Source organism: Magnolia sinica, chromosome 19 (genome assembly GCF_029962835.1).
Source record: "Magnolia sinica isolate HGM2019 chromosome 19, MsV1, whole genome shotgun sequence".
Taxonomy (NCBI): Eukaryota; Viridiplantae; Streptophyta; class Magnoliopsida; order Magnoliales; family Magnoliaceae; genus Magnolia; species Magnolia sinica.
This window is the reverse complement of record NC_080591.1, coordinates 37,560,059-37,580,195: the sequence shown is the minus strand read 5'-3', so window position 1 is coordinate 37,580,195 and position 20,137 is coordinate 37,560,059. Positions and strand designations below refer to the sequence as shown.

General features: G+C 40.2%; 1 protein-coding gene across 4 annotated transcripts in view; it reads left to right on the top strand.

Annotated features, from left to right (window-relative positions):
* The window catches only part of LOC131235703 (DNA repair protein RAD5A), a 49,551-nt gene that overhangs the window by 25,526 nt on the left and 3,888 nt on the right, over positions 1–20,137 (top strand). For 2 of the 4 annotated variants that reach the window (XM_058233002.1, XM_058233003.1), the window contains exons 17-18: positions 10,970–11,063; positions 11,180–11,251. The exons of the other annotated variants lie outside the window; for them this stretch is intronic. In XM_058233002.1, coding sequence (XP_058088985.1) covers positions 10,970–11,063; positions 11,180–11,251 — 166 coding nt within the window. The remainder of the gene's footprint in view (positions 1–10,969; positions 11,064–11,179; positions 11,252–20,137) is intronic. 4 annotated transcript variants of the gene reach the window in all.

Genomic DNA, 20,137 nt, shown 5'->3' with positions numbered 1-20,137 from the left:
CATGTTGTCTAGTGTGCAGGCCTCTTTTGTAGTGAGCTTTTGGCCCACTGATCGAACCCAGAATGGGATGGAATTCGTAGATGTCCGTGCTCATGTGATGGACATCGATCTGGACCGTTTGATCTATGATCAATGGTCAAGATTGGTTATCCAACGATGTAGCACATTTAGGTGCATGGCCTTCTCAAGTGTGCACTATACACATGCATTGTACGATTTCGTCTCTTGCTGGAATGCATAAGAGAGTATTAAAATGTTATTAGATTGAAAGGTTCACCAAATTTAGTAGCATGGCAATAGCAACTTTCGTCTCATGCTCTACAAAAGATAGAAATTGAGACAATATGGGCAAATATGACAAATTGCCAATTTTCAAACATTTGTGGTTTGTGTTTACCAAACAAGTTTTTGTGAAAAAAAAAGTGCTTATTTTCAGATACCATGACTTTTTTTTTTTCTGACAAATTACTAAACAGATTTTTTCAGTACTAAATGAGTACTAAAATTCAGCACTTAACACTTAAATTAATTTTCAGACCTTATCAAGAACTATTTGTAAGTTTCTAAATAGAAATATGGAATGCCAATCTTTTCAAATTTTGTCACCATCCAATTGTTCTTGAATTGGTCCATTCAATGGTTTGAAATTTCACAAGGCGACAAAAGAATCAATTCAGGAGGATTCCATGTTTCCATTAGGAATTTGTTGGGCTGGGTCCCTTAGGTACTTTACTTAAAATTGCAAATTTTTATTCATCTTACTATTTAATAACTCATGATCAGATTTTGTTAAATAAATATTTGCTACTTGACAATTTAAAACAGACTTTCCAAATACTTAATTACTATTTAATTGATGAAAAATGGAAGAATATATAATCCTTGATCTGTGCAGTAACATCATTTTTAAATCATTCAATTTTACTTGGTGCTTTCTGATGAGGATATTCGAGCACCATATCAAAGGAGGAGGGCTGAGCTAGTCTCCTTATGACTAAATGACCATTACATGGGGCCCACTTGGCCCAATTCACATTCATAGCCATGTTGAAGACCCCACGCGCATGTTTGTGCATCTTTGAAGACCCCACATTGGGAAGATGCATGTGGGTTGCATATAGGAGCTTGATAGACACGTAGGACCGTTGGATCGGGTGGACATGATGATCAGACCGTTGGATCATCATCATCCGACATCTTGATTGTGGACCCCCATGGGACACGAAATAGTTTATATTTGTGTTGAGATTAGGGAGTTAGGAACAACTTTTAATTTATTAAGCGTCTTTATGTTGAGAATCTTATCTAAGACCGGCTTTTTTTAAAAGGTATTTTCTGAGACTACAAAAGTAGGAAACAATTTCCATCTCATAGACAATAATTTTGAAAAAAAAAGGTTTGTGTTTTCTCTTCTTCATGTGATTTAAAGAATACTCCATGTGATTTGGAGTTTGGGTGTAGTGTGATTCCATTCCTCATTTAATGGAGGTGCGATGCTTCCATCTATCATTTTCATTCTCTTTTCTTTTCTATCCAAAAACAGGTATTTTTTCAAAACACTTCATCTCTCTTCTTCCATTCCTATCCAAAACCATTCAAATCATTGTTTTTTTTTTTTTTTTTTTCCAACTTTTCTTCATCCAACTTCAACCCTAACCAAAATTAACCATTGACGACCCCAAAATCCTAGCCAACGACCCACACATGCTATCATACAGCCACACGTGCGAGCCCCTAGGCTGATCGTACGGACAACCCCTCAATCCCTTGGTTTCCCCTTGCTTCCTCCATCAAAACTACTTGATTCCTCATCCCTAACCCTACCCTAAATTCTAGATCCCCAATTTCTAAAAACCCCAATTCCCATGAGCCATGATTTCCCAAATTTCAGATTTTTCCCGTCTTAATCCTAATCTTAGAACCTACAAGTCAACATCTTGAGTGTGGAGCGTGCCTATGCTAAATTGGAAGCTCTATCTTTCCATCAGGCCTAGTTTTAGTTGATTTATGTAATTTCTTAGCATGCGGGGTTAAAATAGATTTTATTTCCTATTGTTTATTCTTAATTACGTGGTGGGTTAACATCTTTTGTTAATTGAATTACTTTATGAACTCTTCCATAATTTCCACGTTGCATGCTACCATTAAATCACGTGTCCTGCATCAAATTTGGTATCAGAGACATAGGTTTAGCATAGGATTTTTGTGTTGCACTTAGGTTAGAGTCACATCTAGTGTATAACTTTCATCTAGGGTTATTAGAGCATATATTGCATATAGAATCTGGGATCATATTGTTGATTTTTGTTCTTAGTTTGGAGTGTTCCATTGTTGAATTTTCAGCTAGCGTTTTCCACTTATACCATTGCTGAATTTTTAGCGTCATAATCTCAGGTTGTCGCCTTCATGAATTTTCAGTTTGTAATTTTCAGACTACTCTTGCTGAATTTTCAGCTTGGTACTCTCATATTGTCATTATGCTGAATTTTCAAGGTATTTCAGGTTAACAACTTGCTGAATTTTAAGATTAGTGTCTCTAGTATATCCAATTTGATCTCTAGGTTGGTTTTGTCTTTGTCGTAACATTATCCTACGATCTAGGTTTTTCCCTAAGAGTTACTTTGTATATGTTCACTCGTTCTGGACGTGGTTTTAATATACATCCCACTATGAATCTAGAACAGATTGTTGAGGCCCTTAACACTATCAACAATCGTCTGACGGCCATTGAAGTGCACAATAGGACCATCGCGACTCAATTGATCATGACTAATGCGCATGTCAATCAGCTTGAAGCCTCCCTTCAGGCGAACCCCGACAGTAGGGAAGATGTCTAATCACAAGTTAGGGATCAAATTGAAGGAGTTTAGATTGTGCCACTTGCAATTGTTAGCCGCGCCTTAAGCCAGATTGTAGAAAGTGATGATTGTCACATGAATTTAATTTTCCACACTTATGCCAAGTGTGGTGGCAAAAACTGCAATGTGATCATTGATAGTGGTAGTTGTATCAATGTGGTCTCTGCTAGCACTGTGGACCGCTTAGGTATGCTAGTCATTCCTCACACTTAGCCCTATTGAGTCTCATGGGTTGATATGTTTTCGATTACGGTTTCTCAGCGTTGTCCCATTTCCATCTAGTTTGGTTCCTATACAGATATGTTGTGGTGTGATGTTTTGCCTATGGATATAGGCCACTTCATTTTGACTAGGCCTTGGTTGTATGACAGGGACACAACACTATTTTGTCACTTGAATAAGTGTTTATTTCTGTATGAAGGCAAAATGATTATCTTGAAGCCTCTCCTGCCCAAAAGTATGCCAGAAAGGGAGGACATCAAAAAACGTGGTCCTGAAGATGTGACGAAACTCCAGCTTAAGTCTCTTTCTATAGTTAATGCTAACGAGTCTGAAAGGGAGACTAAAACCGATTTGATGTTGTATGCTCAAGTGGCAAGTGATGTCACACCTAAAGTTATTATGGATATGCCTCCTGAGGTTACACCTAAGCGTGATGTAGAGTTATCACCTAAGGGCTTGTTTGGATTTACGTATAGGATTGTTCTGCATTGTACATTTGTACGGACAAGGTATTCGTGATACTGTAGTTTGTATCCTTCCATTTTCCCAATGAAAAACAGACTGTTTGGATCAGAGTAAATTTGGATGACTATACAACGGCGAAATGTAAGTTGATGTTTGGAAAAGGATGAGACTTGTGCGATGTATAAAGGCTATATAACCATTACATGATAAACCATCACGTGTACCTAACTGTCACTACCGCCCATTTTCTATGTATCCATACCAAATTGATATGTAAGGTCCACTATAACCCACAATATTTCTGAGCAGAAATCGGAAGTTGCAAACAAATGTCCGAAGGTGGGGAGATAAGTTTCGAGCAACCACTGAATCATTTTGACCACCAACCCCCATTTCGTAACGGATGGTCGACCTCAAGGTCCTCCACACAGAGAAGGGTGAAAGAACCACATAATCAGAAGTTTAATAGATATGTAGGTGCATTAAACATTTAATATCCCAAAAAATAAAGCAGGAAGAATTAATTAACTGTGCAAGCCTGTTCCTCTATCAGAACCCAAAACCAGTTAGTTAGCTCCGGCTCCATCAATGAGCACAGCCAAACATCCCTTACCTAAACAAAGATGAAACGAACTAGGTAACTACTGCATATATAAGCAACACTCCGAGAAGAACTTTGAAGAAGGCATTCATCGTCCCGTAATCTGCATTATCTCCTACCACGTCCGAGGTGGAAGAATCGGAAACGTGCACCCCACCATGGTGTTCGTCAACAATCATCGAATTGCAAACCCGATCAGTTTCAGACCCAGCTCTCCTGAACAGGTCTTCACTCCAAATTTCGGATGCGCTGTTATGCTCCCCATGGATTCTGTGACCTACTGACTTCTGGAGATTCACCTACATTCATCATCACATACCATTATGAAATTGGAAATGGTTTACACATAATTAAAATGAAATTATCCAACCGAATATTTTTCCAAACATCACTTGCGTCTTCCTTACCTTGTAGTTCTTCCACTTTGTCACAGCCTCAACATATGACTTAAACGATTGGTGTCTACATCCATTGAATTGATCTACCTGTGCGCGAGCATCCTCCCAACTGTCATATATCCCTGGAACTCTCCCCACAAAGACCATATAATACTTTCCCATTGGTACCTGAAATTAGATCATCATCAGACTTATAATGTATGCATTCATTGTAGCACTACCACTGTTCTCATTGAGATCTAATAATAGCAAAGAAAAAGATATTCACATATTGGTGGAACGAACTATGAAATTGATGTGGACAACGTAGATTCGTCATCTCACCTGCTTATGATTTTTCATTCTTTCCCTATATTCCATATCAATACTAGAATTCATGGAACCAGATCATTCCTGTTGTGACCAGATATGTATTACATTACCGAAAATTTAGAGTAATAAATCTACCTTGTTTGAGATAATATAAGATGAAAAGCATCATACAAGTTCATAGATCACGATATGAACTTAAGGATCATTAACAAAACTGTTAACATGGATATATCATCACATGCATAACATTATATCTATATATAGCAGCGGAATGATAACATATACTTGAATTTAAACAACCACACGTTTATCCCAATCAGACGTTCGTGCATCAATTTCAGACGAAAATAGTCTGCTGTACCTGCATCCAAACAATTAACTAACATTGCCATTGTAACGATCTAATAAAGAAAACAGACTAAAAGCAACATATATGTGGATGGTCGGACCATCAGCAACGGCAGTATCCAAAACATACTCAAACCAGTTTGTTGGGTGCTTATGAAGCATCCCTAATATGCAACCCCCAATATCCCAAAAATTTATACAAAAAAGAGAGAGAGTGAAGTTTCATCAAAGTCCTGATCAGTGTGATTTGAAGGCAGTTAGCTTTCAGAGTGGGCCAGTGCAGTCGAGGAGTTTCTTAATCCACTCCCTCCTCTCGTGCCCCATTTTCATGAAGAACCCTGCACTAACTATATCTGCCTGTAATGCCCTAGTAGCCCGAAGTTGGTCCTCATGGCTAAGTCCGTCAACTTTTTTTAGTATGCCCAACATTCTTTGGAGTTGGGTCATACTTTTGCCGTGTGCCATTGTAATAGTCAGGGTCTTGACTGCCTCAACCATCTCTCCCATCTTATCGCCAATGTGATCACTCGGCTTACCCTTTCTTTGTCGGGTCATGCCGCTAGCGGTGGAGTGGCTGTTTCTAGACCCTTTTAAGGTCTTCATAGGACCTTTGTTATACCTTTTAGACCGCTGCTGTGATCCCTCGTTCACACATAGGGCCGAACCACTTTCGTGGCCATCATCATCGTCTGACGAAAGATGAACAGTTTCAGACCCATTTTCTTCAGATTCGTTGTCGGAATTGAGCTCATTTCTTGGGCGGCGTCTACCGGAAAGTGGTGACAAGTAGGTAGTACTGGCAAATGATCCATGGTCGTATTCATTGCCAAACATAAAAGCCAAGTCATTGTATCTATCGATATGCTTCCCACGAACTCGTTTAATATATGGGTGAGACTGCAGATATTGATAGTTAGGTTTCAATTACTACAGGAAGATTTAAATCAGAAATAAAGAACTAAATCGGTCTAAGTTTTAGAAGTGTTACTGCAATGTACCTATTCCACACATCGTTCGAAGTGATCACCATTTTCTCTTCGTGATGTGATCCAATGGACAATGCATTGGTTGATGCATTAGTCAAGCAGGTTAATCTTGGACGTAAGAGTGACATTGGCTTCAAACCGGAAGCTTATAAGGCAACAATCACAGAAATTCAAGATAGGTGTGTAATTGACTTGGAGAAATAAACATATTTCAAACTGTCTGCGTACATTGAAAAGATTCTATTGGGCAATCAAGGACATGCTGAATGCGAGTGGGTTTGGATGGGACCCCGAAGAGAAAATGGTGATCGCTTCAGATGATGTGTGGGATGGTTACATTGCGGTAAGTAACACTCCTAAAACTTAGACCGATTTAGTTCTTTGTTTGTGATTTAAATCATCCTGTAGTAATTGAAACCTAACTGTCAATATTTGTAGTCTCACCCATATGCTAAACGAGTTCGTGGGAAACATATCGATAGATACAATGATCTAGCTTTTATGTTTGGCAATGAATGCGCCCATGAGTCATTTGCCAGTAGTACCTACTTGTCACCACTTTCCGGTAGACGACGCCCAAGAAATGAGCTCAATTCCGACGACGAATCCGAAGAAAATGGGTCTGAAATTGTTCGTCTTTCGTCAGACGATGATGATGGTCACGAAAGTGGTTCGGCCCTATGTGTGAACGAGGGATCACAACAACGGTCTAAAAGGTATAACAAAGGTCCTATGGAGACCTCGAAAGGGTCCAGAAACAGCCACTCCACCGCTAGCGGCATGACTTGACAAAGAAAGGGTAAGCTGAGTGAACACATTGGTGATGAGATGGGAGAGATGGCTGAGGCAGTCAAGACCCTGACTATTACAATGGCACGACAAAAGTATGACCCGACTCCAAAGAATGTTGGGCATACTAGAAGAGGTTGACGGACTTAGCCATGAGGACTAACTTCAGGCTGCTAGGGTGTTACAGGCAGATATGGTTAGTGCAGGGTTCTTAATGAAAATGGGGTATGAGAGGAGGAAGGAGTGGATTCAGTAACTCCTCGACTGCACTGGCCCACTTTGAAAGCTAACTGCCTTCAAATCACAATGATCGGGACTTTGATGAAACTTTACTCTCTCTCTCTCTCTCTTTATTTTTTATTTTTGTATAAATTTTTGGGATATTGGGGGTTGCGTACCCAATAGACTGGTTTGAGTATGTCTTGGATACTGCCATTGCTGGTGGTCCGACCATCCACATATATGTTGCTTTTAGTCTATTTTCTTTATTAGATCATTACAATGGCAATGTTAGTTAATTGTTTGGATGCAGGTACAACAGGCTATTTTCGTTTGAAATTGATGCATGGACATCTGATTGGTATAAACGTGTTGTTGTTTGAATTTAAGTATATGCTATCATTCCGCTGCTATATATAGATATAATGTTCTGCATGTGATGACATATCCATGTTAACAGTTTTGTTGATGATCCTTTAGTTCATATCGTGATCTATTTTGAAAAAAGAAAGCTGTGTTTTCTCTTCTTCATGTGATTTGAAGTATACTCCATGTGATTTGGAGCTTGGATGTGGTGTGATTCCATTCCCCTTTCAATGGAGGTGCGAGGCTTCCATCTATCATCTTCCTTCTCTCTTCCTTTCTATAAAAAAAGAGGTATTTTCCCAAAAAACTTTATTTCTCTTCTTCCCTTCCTATCCAAAACCATCTAAATCATCTTTTTCTTCAACTTTTCATCATCCAACTTCAACCCCAACCGAAATCAACCATTGAGGACTGCAAAACTCTAGCTAACGACCCACATGTGTGACCATACGGCCACATGTTCAAGCTACTAGGTTGACCATACAGACAACTCCTCAATCCATTGATTTCCCTTTGGTTCCCCCCATCAAAACCCCTTGATTCCCCATTCCTAACCCTACCCTAAACCATAGATCCTCAATTTCCTATTTTCTCAAATTTCTAAAAATCCTAATTCTAAAATCCCCAATTCCCATGAACCCTAATTTTTCAAGTTTCAGATTTTCCCCTTCCTAACCATAATCCTAGAACCTACAAGTCAGCCCCTTGAGTGTGGTACGTGCCTATGCCAAATTGGAAGTTCTCTCCTTCTATCGGGCCTAGTTTTAATTGATTTATGTGATTTCTTAGCATGCGGGCATGCGATTCAGGTTAAATCAGATTTTATTTCCTATTATTTACTCTTAATTGTGTGGTGTGTTAACATCTTTTGTTAATTAAATTACTTTATGAACTCTTTCATAATTTTCACGTTGCATGCTACCATTAAATCTTGTGTCCTGCATCACTTACTCTTTCACGATTACTGCAAGGAGACATCCACAATAATTAGGCTTGGACAATTTATTTGTGGAAATGTATGTATGTCCAAATACGGATCACACACAAAATCTAGGCAAGTTCTTCATGTTGACTCCTTGGATCAACTAAGCCTTATTTGGCCACTCCAGGTGCAACCTTTCATGGCCATTGTGGAGAAATACTTCTCGAAGAAGATCGTTGGTTACATTTGTATATGATCAAGATTGGGTGATATAATGCAAGGCCTTCCAAAAGTTGAACAAGTGTTAGAAGTGCATTTGGTTGATTCATTATCGAATGAACCTAAAAAGGAGGATAGAGGGTTGGGACGAACATGTAACAAGAAATAGTGGAAGATAAAGAGTTTATGTGACTCTCCATGGCTCTTCTGCTCCATCCCCTGAATTTGCATCTACTCCAGGTGGAGGTGAAAAAGCTATATTCCTTGGCAACAACCTTACCCTGCAAATGATGCACAGGCCCATTGTGATTGGACTCTTTTTGCTTGGTCACTAGCACAATCTCTATACATCTGGAAGTAATCGAGACATCCTTCTCTCATAAATCAGGTCTGGTGTGTATTCTTACAAATTTGCATAATTGGGACATGGACCATGCAAGATTTCTATCCAAGGTGAATGGGTATTTTGATCAACTAGCTACCATTACTGTTGCTACCATGGTGTGTTGTAACGGCCATTACATAGCGATAATGGTGGCAACCGTTACGTGTTATGGGATCTTAAATGACCCATAACGGCTCTAACGGCCCCTTTCCGGGGTAGATACAGGTTTTATTCACACACGCAAACAAAAGAAAAGGGCTGTAACGATAACAGTGGTGGCTGTTATGGCCATTGTTATTGTTATGGAATACCTTGATTGCTATTGATGATAAGATAGGGTCCTTTTATGTCCTTAGCAGGCTTGGTGAAGACTTCAACATGTTCAAAATTGTTATCATGGCATATCTTCCTTTTCAACTCTGATAATTTTGTGACCCCCCTCCAAATTCCATTAGGAGGTTATCTACCCTCCCTCAATTGTTTCATCTTTTGATCCTCCACTCATGTGGCATGAGTTTCTCTATGCCGATAACTCCAAAAATTGAAGCCATAAAATCATTAAAAAAGAAAGGATAAAGGGAGATTTGGGGGTGTGTTTTTCCCGATTGTTCAATCATGCAACCCTACTCTGATCATAAGAATTAGAGCTGTACACGAGTCAAGTTAGCTCGGTCAACTTGCTCGATTCGACTAAAGCTTGACTCGTCTCAACTCGAAGTTGGATTCGGACCGAGTCGAGCTAGTTTTTGGAGCTCAAAAAAAATTTGAGCCGAGTTTGAGCTTGCCCGAGCTTGACTTGACTCGGATCGAACCTCAACTCGAATTGACTTGGATTTAATCGGATCGGTGACTCGGTTATTTTGATATGGACGTTGCTTGCCAAGTGTTTGATGAAATGATTCAACGAAGTGTTTGCGAGGAAAGAATGGATGTGTTGGGTGTTTGATTTTGATGCTACTTGCTGGGTGTTTGATTTTAATGCTATTTGTTGGGTGTTTGATTTTGATGCTGCACGCCGGGTGTTTGATTTTGATAGTGCATGACAGGTGTTTGATGAAATACTTGTAAAATGTCATTACTGTTTTGCATTCTATGAGAAATTTAAGATGCATTCCAGGCGTTTGATAAAATGCCGCGCAGGCTCGAACTCGGCTCGAGTTGTTGACCGAACCATGCCGAGCTAGCTAGACAGGCTCGTGGACCGAGCCGAGTTTGAGCTGGGGTTAGCTACTAGCCGAGCCGATTCAAGCCGAGCTGTGCCAAGCTCGACTCGGATCAACTCGTGTACGACTTTAATAAGAATAATTTCCATTCATTTGTTCCTACTGTAACACATCGATAGTGTTGAGATTGTAATAGGATGAATATAGAGATCTCCCAGATATTCTAGAAATTGCCTATGTAGAGTTGCTTCCTCCTCTTTTCTTTTACTTTCTGCTTTGTATTTACATTTAGTTTCCACTTTCACAGTATTCTTTGACAATTCCTTAGCATTTTTAAAATGCTAAACAATTCCACGAAAGACATTGGTTAACTTGTAAATTTAGATAGATTTAAATCCTCTTCATTCTTTTTTAGTGCCGTCCATTGATATGGTTCCCTTCTTTCTCTGGGTAGCACCTTCCTTTTCTATCATAGCAGGGGAAGAACTTGCAAATTTCCTTGGGAAAAAGCCATATAGCTTGGGAAAAAGCCATATAGCATTATGCATTTGGAGTAATGAAATATTTTATGCTTTATTATAGCCCATTGGAATCCCGAAACTGCTTTATGGTGATGCCCTTGAAACCTATGTGGCTTTCTAACATAAATTTTTTGTTGTTATACTGTGATGATTACCTTACTAATTGTAATCCCCGTTTTTTTTTTTTGGTTCAAGTAATAATGTTACATTTGTTCGTTTGGATGGGACTCTAAACCTTCTTCAACGGGAAAAAGTAATCAAGCAATTTACTGAAGAAAATGAGATTTTGGTAAGCCACAAAAACTATGTTGAGGGTGAATTTACTTTTTTTTAGTATAGTACACAATGCCTCTTCAACCTTTTTATTTTATTTTATTTTTATAACTTGGCATGTTCATACCACAGGTGTTACTAATGTCATTGAAGGCTGGGGGCGTAGGAATAAACCTTACAGCAGCATCAAACGCCTTTGTTTTAGTATGTGCAGAAAATCTCAACTGTCACTTGTGGGGTTGGTTTGGAATGCAGAAATTACATTTCCCCAAGTCCTTTTATTTATTTTTTTTGTACATTAAATTGCTCTAATTTTAATCCCTCCAAAAAGAACTAGTAAAATGAAATATTGAGTTTTTTTTTTCTTCTCAGTAATCTCTTCTGCTTTTTTTTTTTCCTAATCCCCTGCCCCATTGTGGCTGCTCACTAACAACTGATTCCTTAATAACGAGGTATCCATAGGGGAAAGTGGCTGGACCAAATCCCACAAGAGTAGGCCGAAAAGCCCAGCGACGCTTTATAGTATGACACACCCTAGCGCACAATGCCTTTGATGCTAAAGCTGCCTTTTGATCTTTTCGCCAAATTATTAACTTGGTTAAGTTCTGAATGTAAGGAGCGTGGCATGATTTGGCTGGCAATTACTGTGAGAAAGTGTGAAAGAGAAGCCGAATTCCTTTATTTAATTTAGGGGCTGTTTGGATACAACAAAATTTTTGGTTATGGTTAAAAAAGGAGCGGACTAAAAATACTAGTTTAATTTTCAACTTAGTTTGGTAAACAAATATGTTAATATGGAATAATTTTGAACTTTGTTTGAAAATTAATGTGCTATTTTGGAGTTGAAATTAAACATACCAAGCACCATCCATCAAGCATTCACGAATTTGACGATTAAAATATGATTTCACTATTTTATGTTGGTTTATAATCCATCTATAGTGGGGCCCCCATTTGGACGGTTGATCTTATTTTATCTTTTAAAAGATGATGGAATTTTATTAAAGAAAGAGAATATCCAAATCAAGGAGCTAAGAGAATTGCAACCCAAGCACGGCTAGAGTATCACAATCGTCCATAGCTTTTAAGCCGGATGGCCAACTCACAATATCAACCTTAACCCTCCTTATGACATCTTCCACCAATGCACTCCTACTATGAAAGCCTCCCTCTGCCCCCCTCCCCCCCCCAATAGCCCATAGAACTACAATTAGGATTAATCACCATACTCCTTTTCCTTCCATTCTAACACTTCCACCATGTGAAGGGACTAGGAGGTCAACAATGGACTCAGGCATTGCTCAAGTCGTATTAAGAAGGCTAAGGAAGTCAACCCACACCTTGTGAGCAAACGCGCAATTTATGAAATCATGATCTATCGACTTTGCATTTTTCATACACATCACCCGTTACTTTGGTCTGCATCATGAATTTTCTTTGAAGATTGTCGATGGAGAGCACCATTTTTCTTCCCATTCAGTGTTTTAAGGGATTGTTTGCTTCACCAATTACCATGGTAATGTAAAGGAAATGTACGATGATTATAAATTGCTTTACCCATCTCCTGACAATATTTGCATTTGACCACCTTTTCTTGTGTTTTGTTTATTGGTGGTAAAATCATAATAATGACATTTTACATTACGTTAACGTCAAATAATTACCAAAATACATTGATGTTGCTGTTTAGATTTGAGATTTTTACAATAATGCCATGAAAAAGTGCAATGATTACAAATTCTTCTACTTGTCTCTTGAATACATCTGCATTTGATCAGTGATTCCTGTGTTTGGTTTGGTCATGGTAAAATCATAATGATGACTCATTTTCTTTCCATTACTGGGATAATTGACGAAACAAAAGGCCCTAAATAGCGAATAGCATGTAGTGTAGTGTTGACTCTTCTGAACTCGTGTATGCATGTGGCATTAGCTACATGCTACTCCTAAATTTTTAATTAAGGTTGCACTTGTCTGCACCGGGTGTCATGAACTTTCATCATTAGTCAGTCTAATTTGGTGCTAAATACTACGAAATTTCATGATATTTGGTGCAATTAAACACAACATAAAATTATAGGAAAAGTAGGGGAAAATTAACTATAAAGACAATGAAAAAGCAATGGTTTAATACCGTTACTTCTATTATTTTATTAAAATCTTTGAAAATATTAATTAATTTTTATTTAATCTTTGAAAACATTAATTAATTTTTGTTTTAGTGAAAAATGACTTGTATAAGTAGTGTGTAGTGTAGGCTATGTAACACTAGTGTATGTAAATTAACATGTAGCGTAGACTACATGCGACTTAAGCTATTTTCTTGAGCTATGTAGCGTTTAGGCTAAACAATGCTAACGCTACGTAGCATAAGCTACATGCTAACCAGACAAAAGATGCTACCTTTGGGGGAGCGCCATAAAACCAAGGGATAAAGGTATGAATTTTTCGAACCTTTGAAGTTGGCTTCAAAGAAGTATAAAAAATGATTGAACCAAAGAACGACTTGATTTTTCAATGTGCCAAACCATTGTATCCTTATTCCCCGGAGATGGATGGTATCACTACAAGATAACCAAAAGTTTGATGAAATCCTCCATTTGCTCATATGAGAGGACTTGCTGATAAGGAACCCACACTGTTGCTTCACCCCATAGGACCAACTGACCAACAACAAGCCACCACAATATTACTTATTGGAGATAAAAGGGCTAAGCGGGTAACACTTTTGAAAGTTGTTCGTCACTACTCCAAATGTCCTCCATAAACGAATGTGGTTTCCATCGCCTAATGAGAAAGACGCTCACTCCTTGAATTTCGGCACCACCATGGAGACCGCCCTCCACAAGCCAGATGCCGATAGAGAATACCACCCCCCCCCCCCCCCCCCCAATACGATCTTTCTTAATAGCCCATCTTCATTTGTGCCGAACCTCCACACCCATATCCCATGGAGATCCATCTTCATCACTTCTAGGTCCTTGATTCTTGTCCTTCCCTCTAACAAGGGCTTGTAGACCTCTTCTCGATCAAGGAGATGAAATTTATGCTTCTCTTCCATGCTGTTCCATAGGAAATCTTGTCCAAGTCTCTCCAATTTGTTCAGAACAAGATCCGAGCATCGAAATAGAGACAAAATAAATAGGCAAGTTGGAAAGAGCAACTTTAATGAGTTAAATTCTTCCTTCCAGGGGTAAGTGGTGGCTTAATTTCCTCTCCACCCTTTCTATTATCCCAACGGTGCCTGGCCTGTCAATGCACAAAGGGAAGCCTAGGTACGTGGATGGAAAGGACCCTGCACTACACCTAAACACTTTGGGTACTCTCGATGTCTCTTCCTTCATCATCTGAATACCCAACATTTTGCATTTTGAGATGTTTACCTTGAGGCCCAAGACCAAAACACTTAGAATAATAACATTTGCAAATCTCAGGTGAGAAATCTGAATGCCCACTGTTACCACCTTGAAACCATAAATAAGACCCACCTCTTGCCCTTTACCTAGCATCTTGCTGAGAGCCTCGGCCACAACCAAGAATAAGAATAGGGAGCGAGAATCACCCTGCCTAAGGCCTCTTGAGACCTTAAAGAAGACCTTTGGAGATCCGTTGGCTAGAACGGAGAAGGAACAGCTAGCGAATACATTCTTGCATCCACCCTCTCCATTTCCTTCAAAAATCCAGTCTTGCCAACATATAATCCAAAAACTCCCATCCTACATGATCATAAGCCTTTTGCAATATCTAGCTTGCATACCACACATTTTTTGCCTTGTGCTTAGAGTCGACACACTCATGGGCCTTTAGATCTCTTTCCAAGATCTGTTTACCAACCAAAAACACACCTTTGTTTTCCGAAATGACACTCATGAAGGTCACACGGAATCTAGTGGCTAGGACTTTGGCCAATATGTTACAAGGAACATTGATTAGACTTACGGGCCTAAAATCCTTCAACCTTTATGTGCCTTCGATCTTTGGGATGAGGGATATGAATAATGCCCCCAATTCCAATGATAGTTGACCCCTTTCAAAGAACTCTGAGATGATCCCTTTTCACGACGTTCCAGAAAATACGAAAAAAGGCCATAGGGAACCCATTGGCTATAAGAAAAAAGGGCCATTGGACGGTGTAATTTTGAGTTGAATTTTCTTCGTTCATTGACTTATGATCCATCTAAAGTGGGGCCCACCATTTGGACAATTTAATTTTGAGTTAATATTTCTCATGTAGTTGTAAGTGTGGCAATGGGCCATGTGGCCTTGTTGAAATTTTGAGCCCTCAACAAACCCAGATCAACCCTAGGTTAATGTAGGGGCATTTTCACACCGGGCTTGAGTGCGGTCGCTTGTGGGATACAGGGGCACACTTGGGGTGGGCGGGGCCCACGGGGGAGGTCTCGTGTTCGAGACTCCTCACCGGGGGTGATTAATACGCATTTCACACCGGGCTCAAGTGGGGTAGCCTGTGAGATGCGGGGACACACTCGGGGTGGGCGGCTTGTGTGAAACGGTACCCATGTGATTTGCGGCCCACGAGGGGGGGTTTGGCTGAGGTCTTAACCCATGAGATGTGGGGCCTGGGCTATGAGATAAAGGGATTAATTCGCCATACTCTAGCAGTTCGAGCTTTTAGAGCAAATGGTTAATTGTCTTGCATCATAGGTATTAGAAATTCGGATATAATACCATCGTTAATTTGTGCGCTTTGCGGAAGCTCGTTCAACGAAGATAGAACAATCGAATAAAGTAGAATAACTAAACAATGAAGCAATCACGTACAGAACACACTATTTTACATGGAGAAACCTTGCGGGAAAAAACCACAACACAACGACAGAAATCCATTATAATCAAAGCCTTAGATATTACACCACTCACCTTCTTTGATTATAGACGAAGCCCGAATCTCTCTTTGCGATGCGCGCCTAGGAAAACCCTAGCCCCTTGAGAAAATCCCTTCTCAAGCCCTTACAAACATTTAGAAACCCTCTCACCTTACAAAACTCTTGCCCTTAAAGAGAAAACACTCGTATTGACAAGCCCTAATCGTGATCGGACTTAAATACCCTGATTTGTGCAAATCTGCGTAACCCATTTGATCGGATTGGATGCAACCTTCGGTCGGAGCGAACCAAACCGACTGCACGTTTCAGTCGAACAAAAAACGTGCAATTCATAGCATGCAACCTAAGAGTCCACCCAATTTTTGGTCAAACCAGGAATGGCCTCTGTCGAGCCGAAACAGGACTTCTCTGCACAACAGATTGGCAGAATCCACCTTGACTTACATTCTGCCAAGTCACCTCGAAGACCTCCCGTGCAACCTCCACCTTGAGTATAGACCGCTCTTGCATTCTCCACCTGGAACGCAGCTCCATCCGCACCCCTTTGCAAGGGTGCCCAATCTCATCAATGGCTAGTGAGATTGATCAAGCCCAAGCAATGCTTGAACTTCTTTATGGTCACTGGATTTGTTAACATGTTCATGGCATTCTTGTTTGTATGAATCTTCTGAAACAAAATCTCTCCTGAAGCAATGAGTTCTCGTATCTTATGGAACTTCACGTCGATGTGCTTGGTTCTCGCGTGATACACCTAGTTCATTGCTAGATGGATGACAATCTGACCATCGCAATGCAACCAAATCGCCTCTTGCTTCAACTTGAGTTCTCATATAAGACCTTTCAGCCACAATGCCTCCTCTGACACCTCTGTTGCGGCCATATATTCTACTTCAGTTGGAGATAATGCTATCGTAGACTGTAGCGTAGATCTCTAACATACCGGTCCCCCTGATAATGTGAAAACATATCCCGTAGTGGGCCTCCTGTTATCCAGATCGCTCGCATAATCCGAATCCACGTAGCCTACAACTCCACTTGAAGTTCCATGTCCCCTGAACATGATCTCAGTGTCGACTGTGCCCCTGAGATACCTAAGAATTCACTTAACAACATTCCAATGCTAACCGCACCGATTGCCTGTGAAATATCTGGCGTCGTGCAAACCGTTGCATACATGAGACTCCCCACTGCATTAGCGCACGACACCCGTGACATGTACAAAATTTCCTCTTCTTTACTTGGACACGACCTGGCTAGCAACTTAAAGTGACCTGCTAGAGGTATGCTAACTAGCTTAACTCATTCTATGTGGGACCTCTCTAGCACCTTTTGAACATAATCCTTCTTTGAAAGCCATAACTTTCCAGATTCCGTCTCTATGTATCTCCATGCCTAGGATCTTCTTCGCAACGCCCAAATCCTTCATGTCAAACTCCTTGCTTAATCGAGACTTAAACAAGAGTATCTCATTCTTATCCTTTGCAGTTATTAACATATCATCAACGTAAACTATCCGTAAAATGTAGGACCCGTCCTCAAGCACCCTGTAATATACACAGCAATCGTACTCACACTTACCCAATCTCCACCATGTAGGAATTGAACCACTTGTACCACTTGGAGACTGCTTCAGCCCATATAATGACTTATTCAGCTTACGCACATGACCTTCCTTACTAAGCTCCTTGAATCCTTCAGGCACCTCATGTAAATGACTTCCTTTAAGTTTCAATGAAGGAATGCCGTTTTTTCATCAAGCTACTCTAATTCCAAATTGGATTCCTCTACCATCGCCAGTAGCACCCTGATTGAAGTATGTTTCGCGACCAAAGAGAAAACTTCATTGTAATATAATCTTTCCCTTTGCGAGTACCCCTTTGCTACGAGCCATGCCTTGTTCTTTTCACCCTCCTCTGTAAATGCTTCATTCTTTCTGAACACCCACTTACACCCTATAGCCCTCTATTCTTTTGGAAGTTTCATCAACTCCCATATTTGATTCCTATGTAGAGATTCAATCTCCGCCGCCATGGCTGACATCCACTTATCCCCATCTTTTCCAGATTTTGCCTCTTGAAAAGTGGAGGGATCTCTACTCCCTGTGAACAATGCATAAGAGTCCATGTCCTCGAACCCATATCGAACTGGGGCTCTAATGGTTCTTTTTTCCTTGTTCTTGACTATACTTTCTTAGGTATCATGCTGAATATTTTGCTCAGTTTCTTGCTCCTGCTGAATTTCATCTTCAGTAATCGGCTCAACCGGCTTCACCTACACCGACAATCTCTCGATCTCACCATGTTTTTCCGACTTCTCTGTAGTGTCCTCGTTGGCCTTCAACATTGATGCCTCATCAAAGATGTCATTTCTGTCAATGAGTACCCTCTGAGAGTCTACATCCTAAAGCTTGTAGTCTTTGACACCTTTTTCATACTCGATAAAGATACACTTCCTAGATTTGGGATCCAACTTTGACCTTTGTCCACTCTGCACGTTGATGTATGCTGGACACCTAAAGATTCTCATCCTCGAGTAATCGATGTCTTTGCTTGTCTAGACTTCCTCTGTAACCTTGGAGTCTAGGGCTGTAATTGGTGACCGATTTACAATATAACATTCCGTGTTCACCGCTTCTAACCAGAAGCTTTTAGACAGCCCCGCATGAAACTGCATACTTCTCGCCCTCTCCAATAGAGTTCTGTTCATCCTCTTTGCCACCCTGTTCTGTTGTTGGGTCCTTGGAGTTGAAAAGTGTATTATGATGCCTTGTTTATTGTGGAATTTCATTAATCCCACATCTCTGTACTCCGTACCATTATCCGACCTAAGACACTTAACCTGTCTCTTGGTTTGCTTCTCTACTTCCTCCTTCTATTCCTTAGATGGTACTGTCACTTGCCCCAGACATCGAAATGAATATAATCGAGCACTCCGCTGCTAGTATATGTAGTAGTCTTGAACCTTACCTTGCACTGCTTCCCATAGATGTAATGCTCACAAAAATCTACCTTGCACGCCTTAACTCCCTTTAATAGTTTCCGTTTATGGAGTTCCATCACGCCCCTTTCGCAGTGTTATTTGTGCCGGATCCTGCGTGTAAGGTGGTAGGGGCCTCACCTATAATCGTGCTCCCAATCAACTTGTACATGTTTCTTGTCTTATATCCCTTTATTAACACCATTGCACATTTGGTGACCTTGATTACACTGCCAGATGTGGTGAACGTGCACTCGTTCGTATCTAAAACCCCCAAGGATGTTAAGTTTTTCTTCAGATATGGGACATGCCTGACATCACCTAGAGTCCATATGACTCCATCAATCATCCTTATCTTAATGGTCCCTATTCCAATGGCCTTCCTTACTACATCATTCCCTATTAGAATACATCCACTATCATAGGACTTGTAGGATCCGAACCAAGTCCTATTTGAAAACATGTGATATGAACATCCCGAATCGAGTATCCATGTATTTGAGAGATGACTTGTACTTAAAGAGACCGATAGGAGGTCTCCTTCTGAGCTCTCTTTCGCTGCACTAGCTGATTGACCTGTGTTACATTTTCCCTTAATTTTTAGGTCATCCTTCCATTTTTTTACACTCTCTCTTGAAGTGCTCCTTTATGCCACAATAGAATCATCCGTCTTTTGCCCTTGATTTCGATCTAGGCTTTTTCTTTCTATCAGACTGAGATCGCTCCATGGATCTCCCACGTTCTTGACCCCCTTTCGCAACTAACCCTTCCACTTTAGAGTCATCATTGCTTGACTTCTTCCTCATCTCATTGGAAACGAGAGTTGTTGTGATCTCTTCCAGCTTCACTGCATTCTTCTCATACAGTAGAGTAGTGAGGAGATGGTCGTATGATGTGGGAAGCGATACTAGAAGTGGCACTGCTCTGTCTTCTTCCTCGATCGCAACTTTGAGCCTTAACAACTCGCTACATATCTTCGTAAACGAGTTCCCGTGCTTCAGGAGATCAGATCTTTCATCTGTAGCCTAAAAAGTTGTTTATTCATAAACAACTTATTTGTGAGGGACTTCACCATGTATAGATCTTTAAGTGTCTTCCAGATCTCTCGAGGAGATTCCTCATTCAGAATGTTTTACGTGACTTCATTCGATAGACATAGACGGATGGTGCTCATAGCCTTCTCCCTGAGTTTGCTCCAATCATCATCATCTGATTTAGTCTCCAACAACGCTTTGCTCACCCTTGTGATACTAGAATATCCTTAACC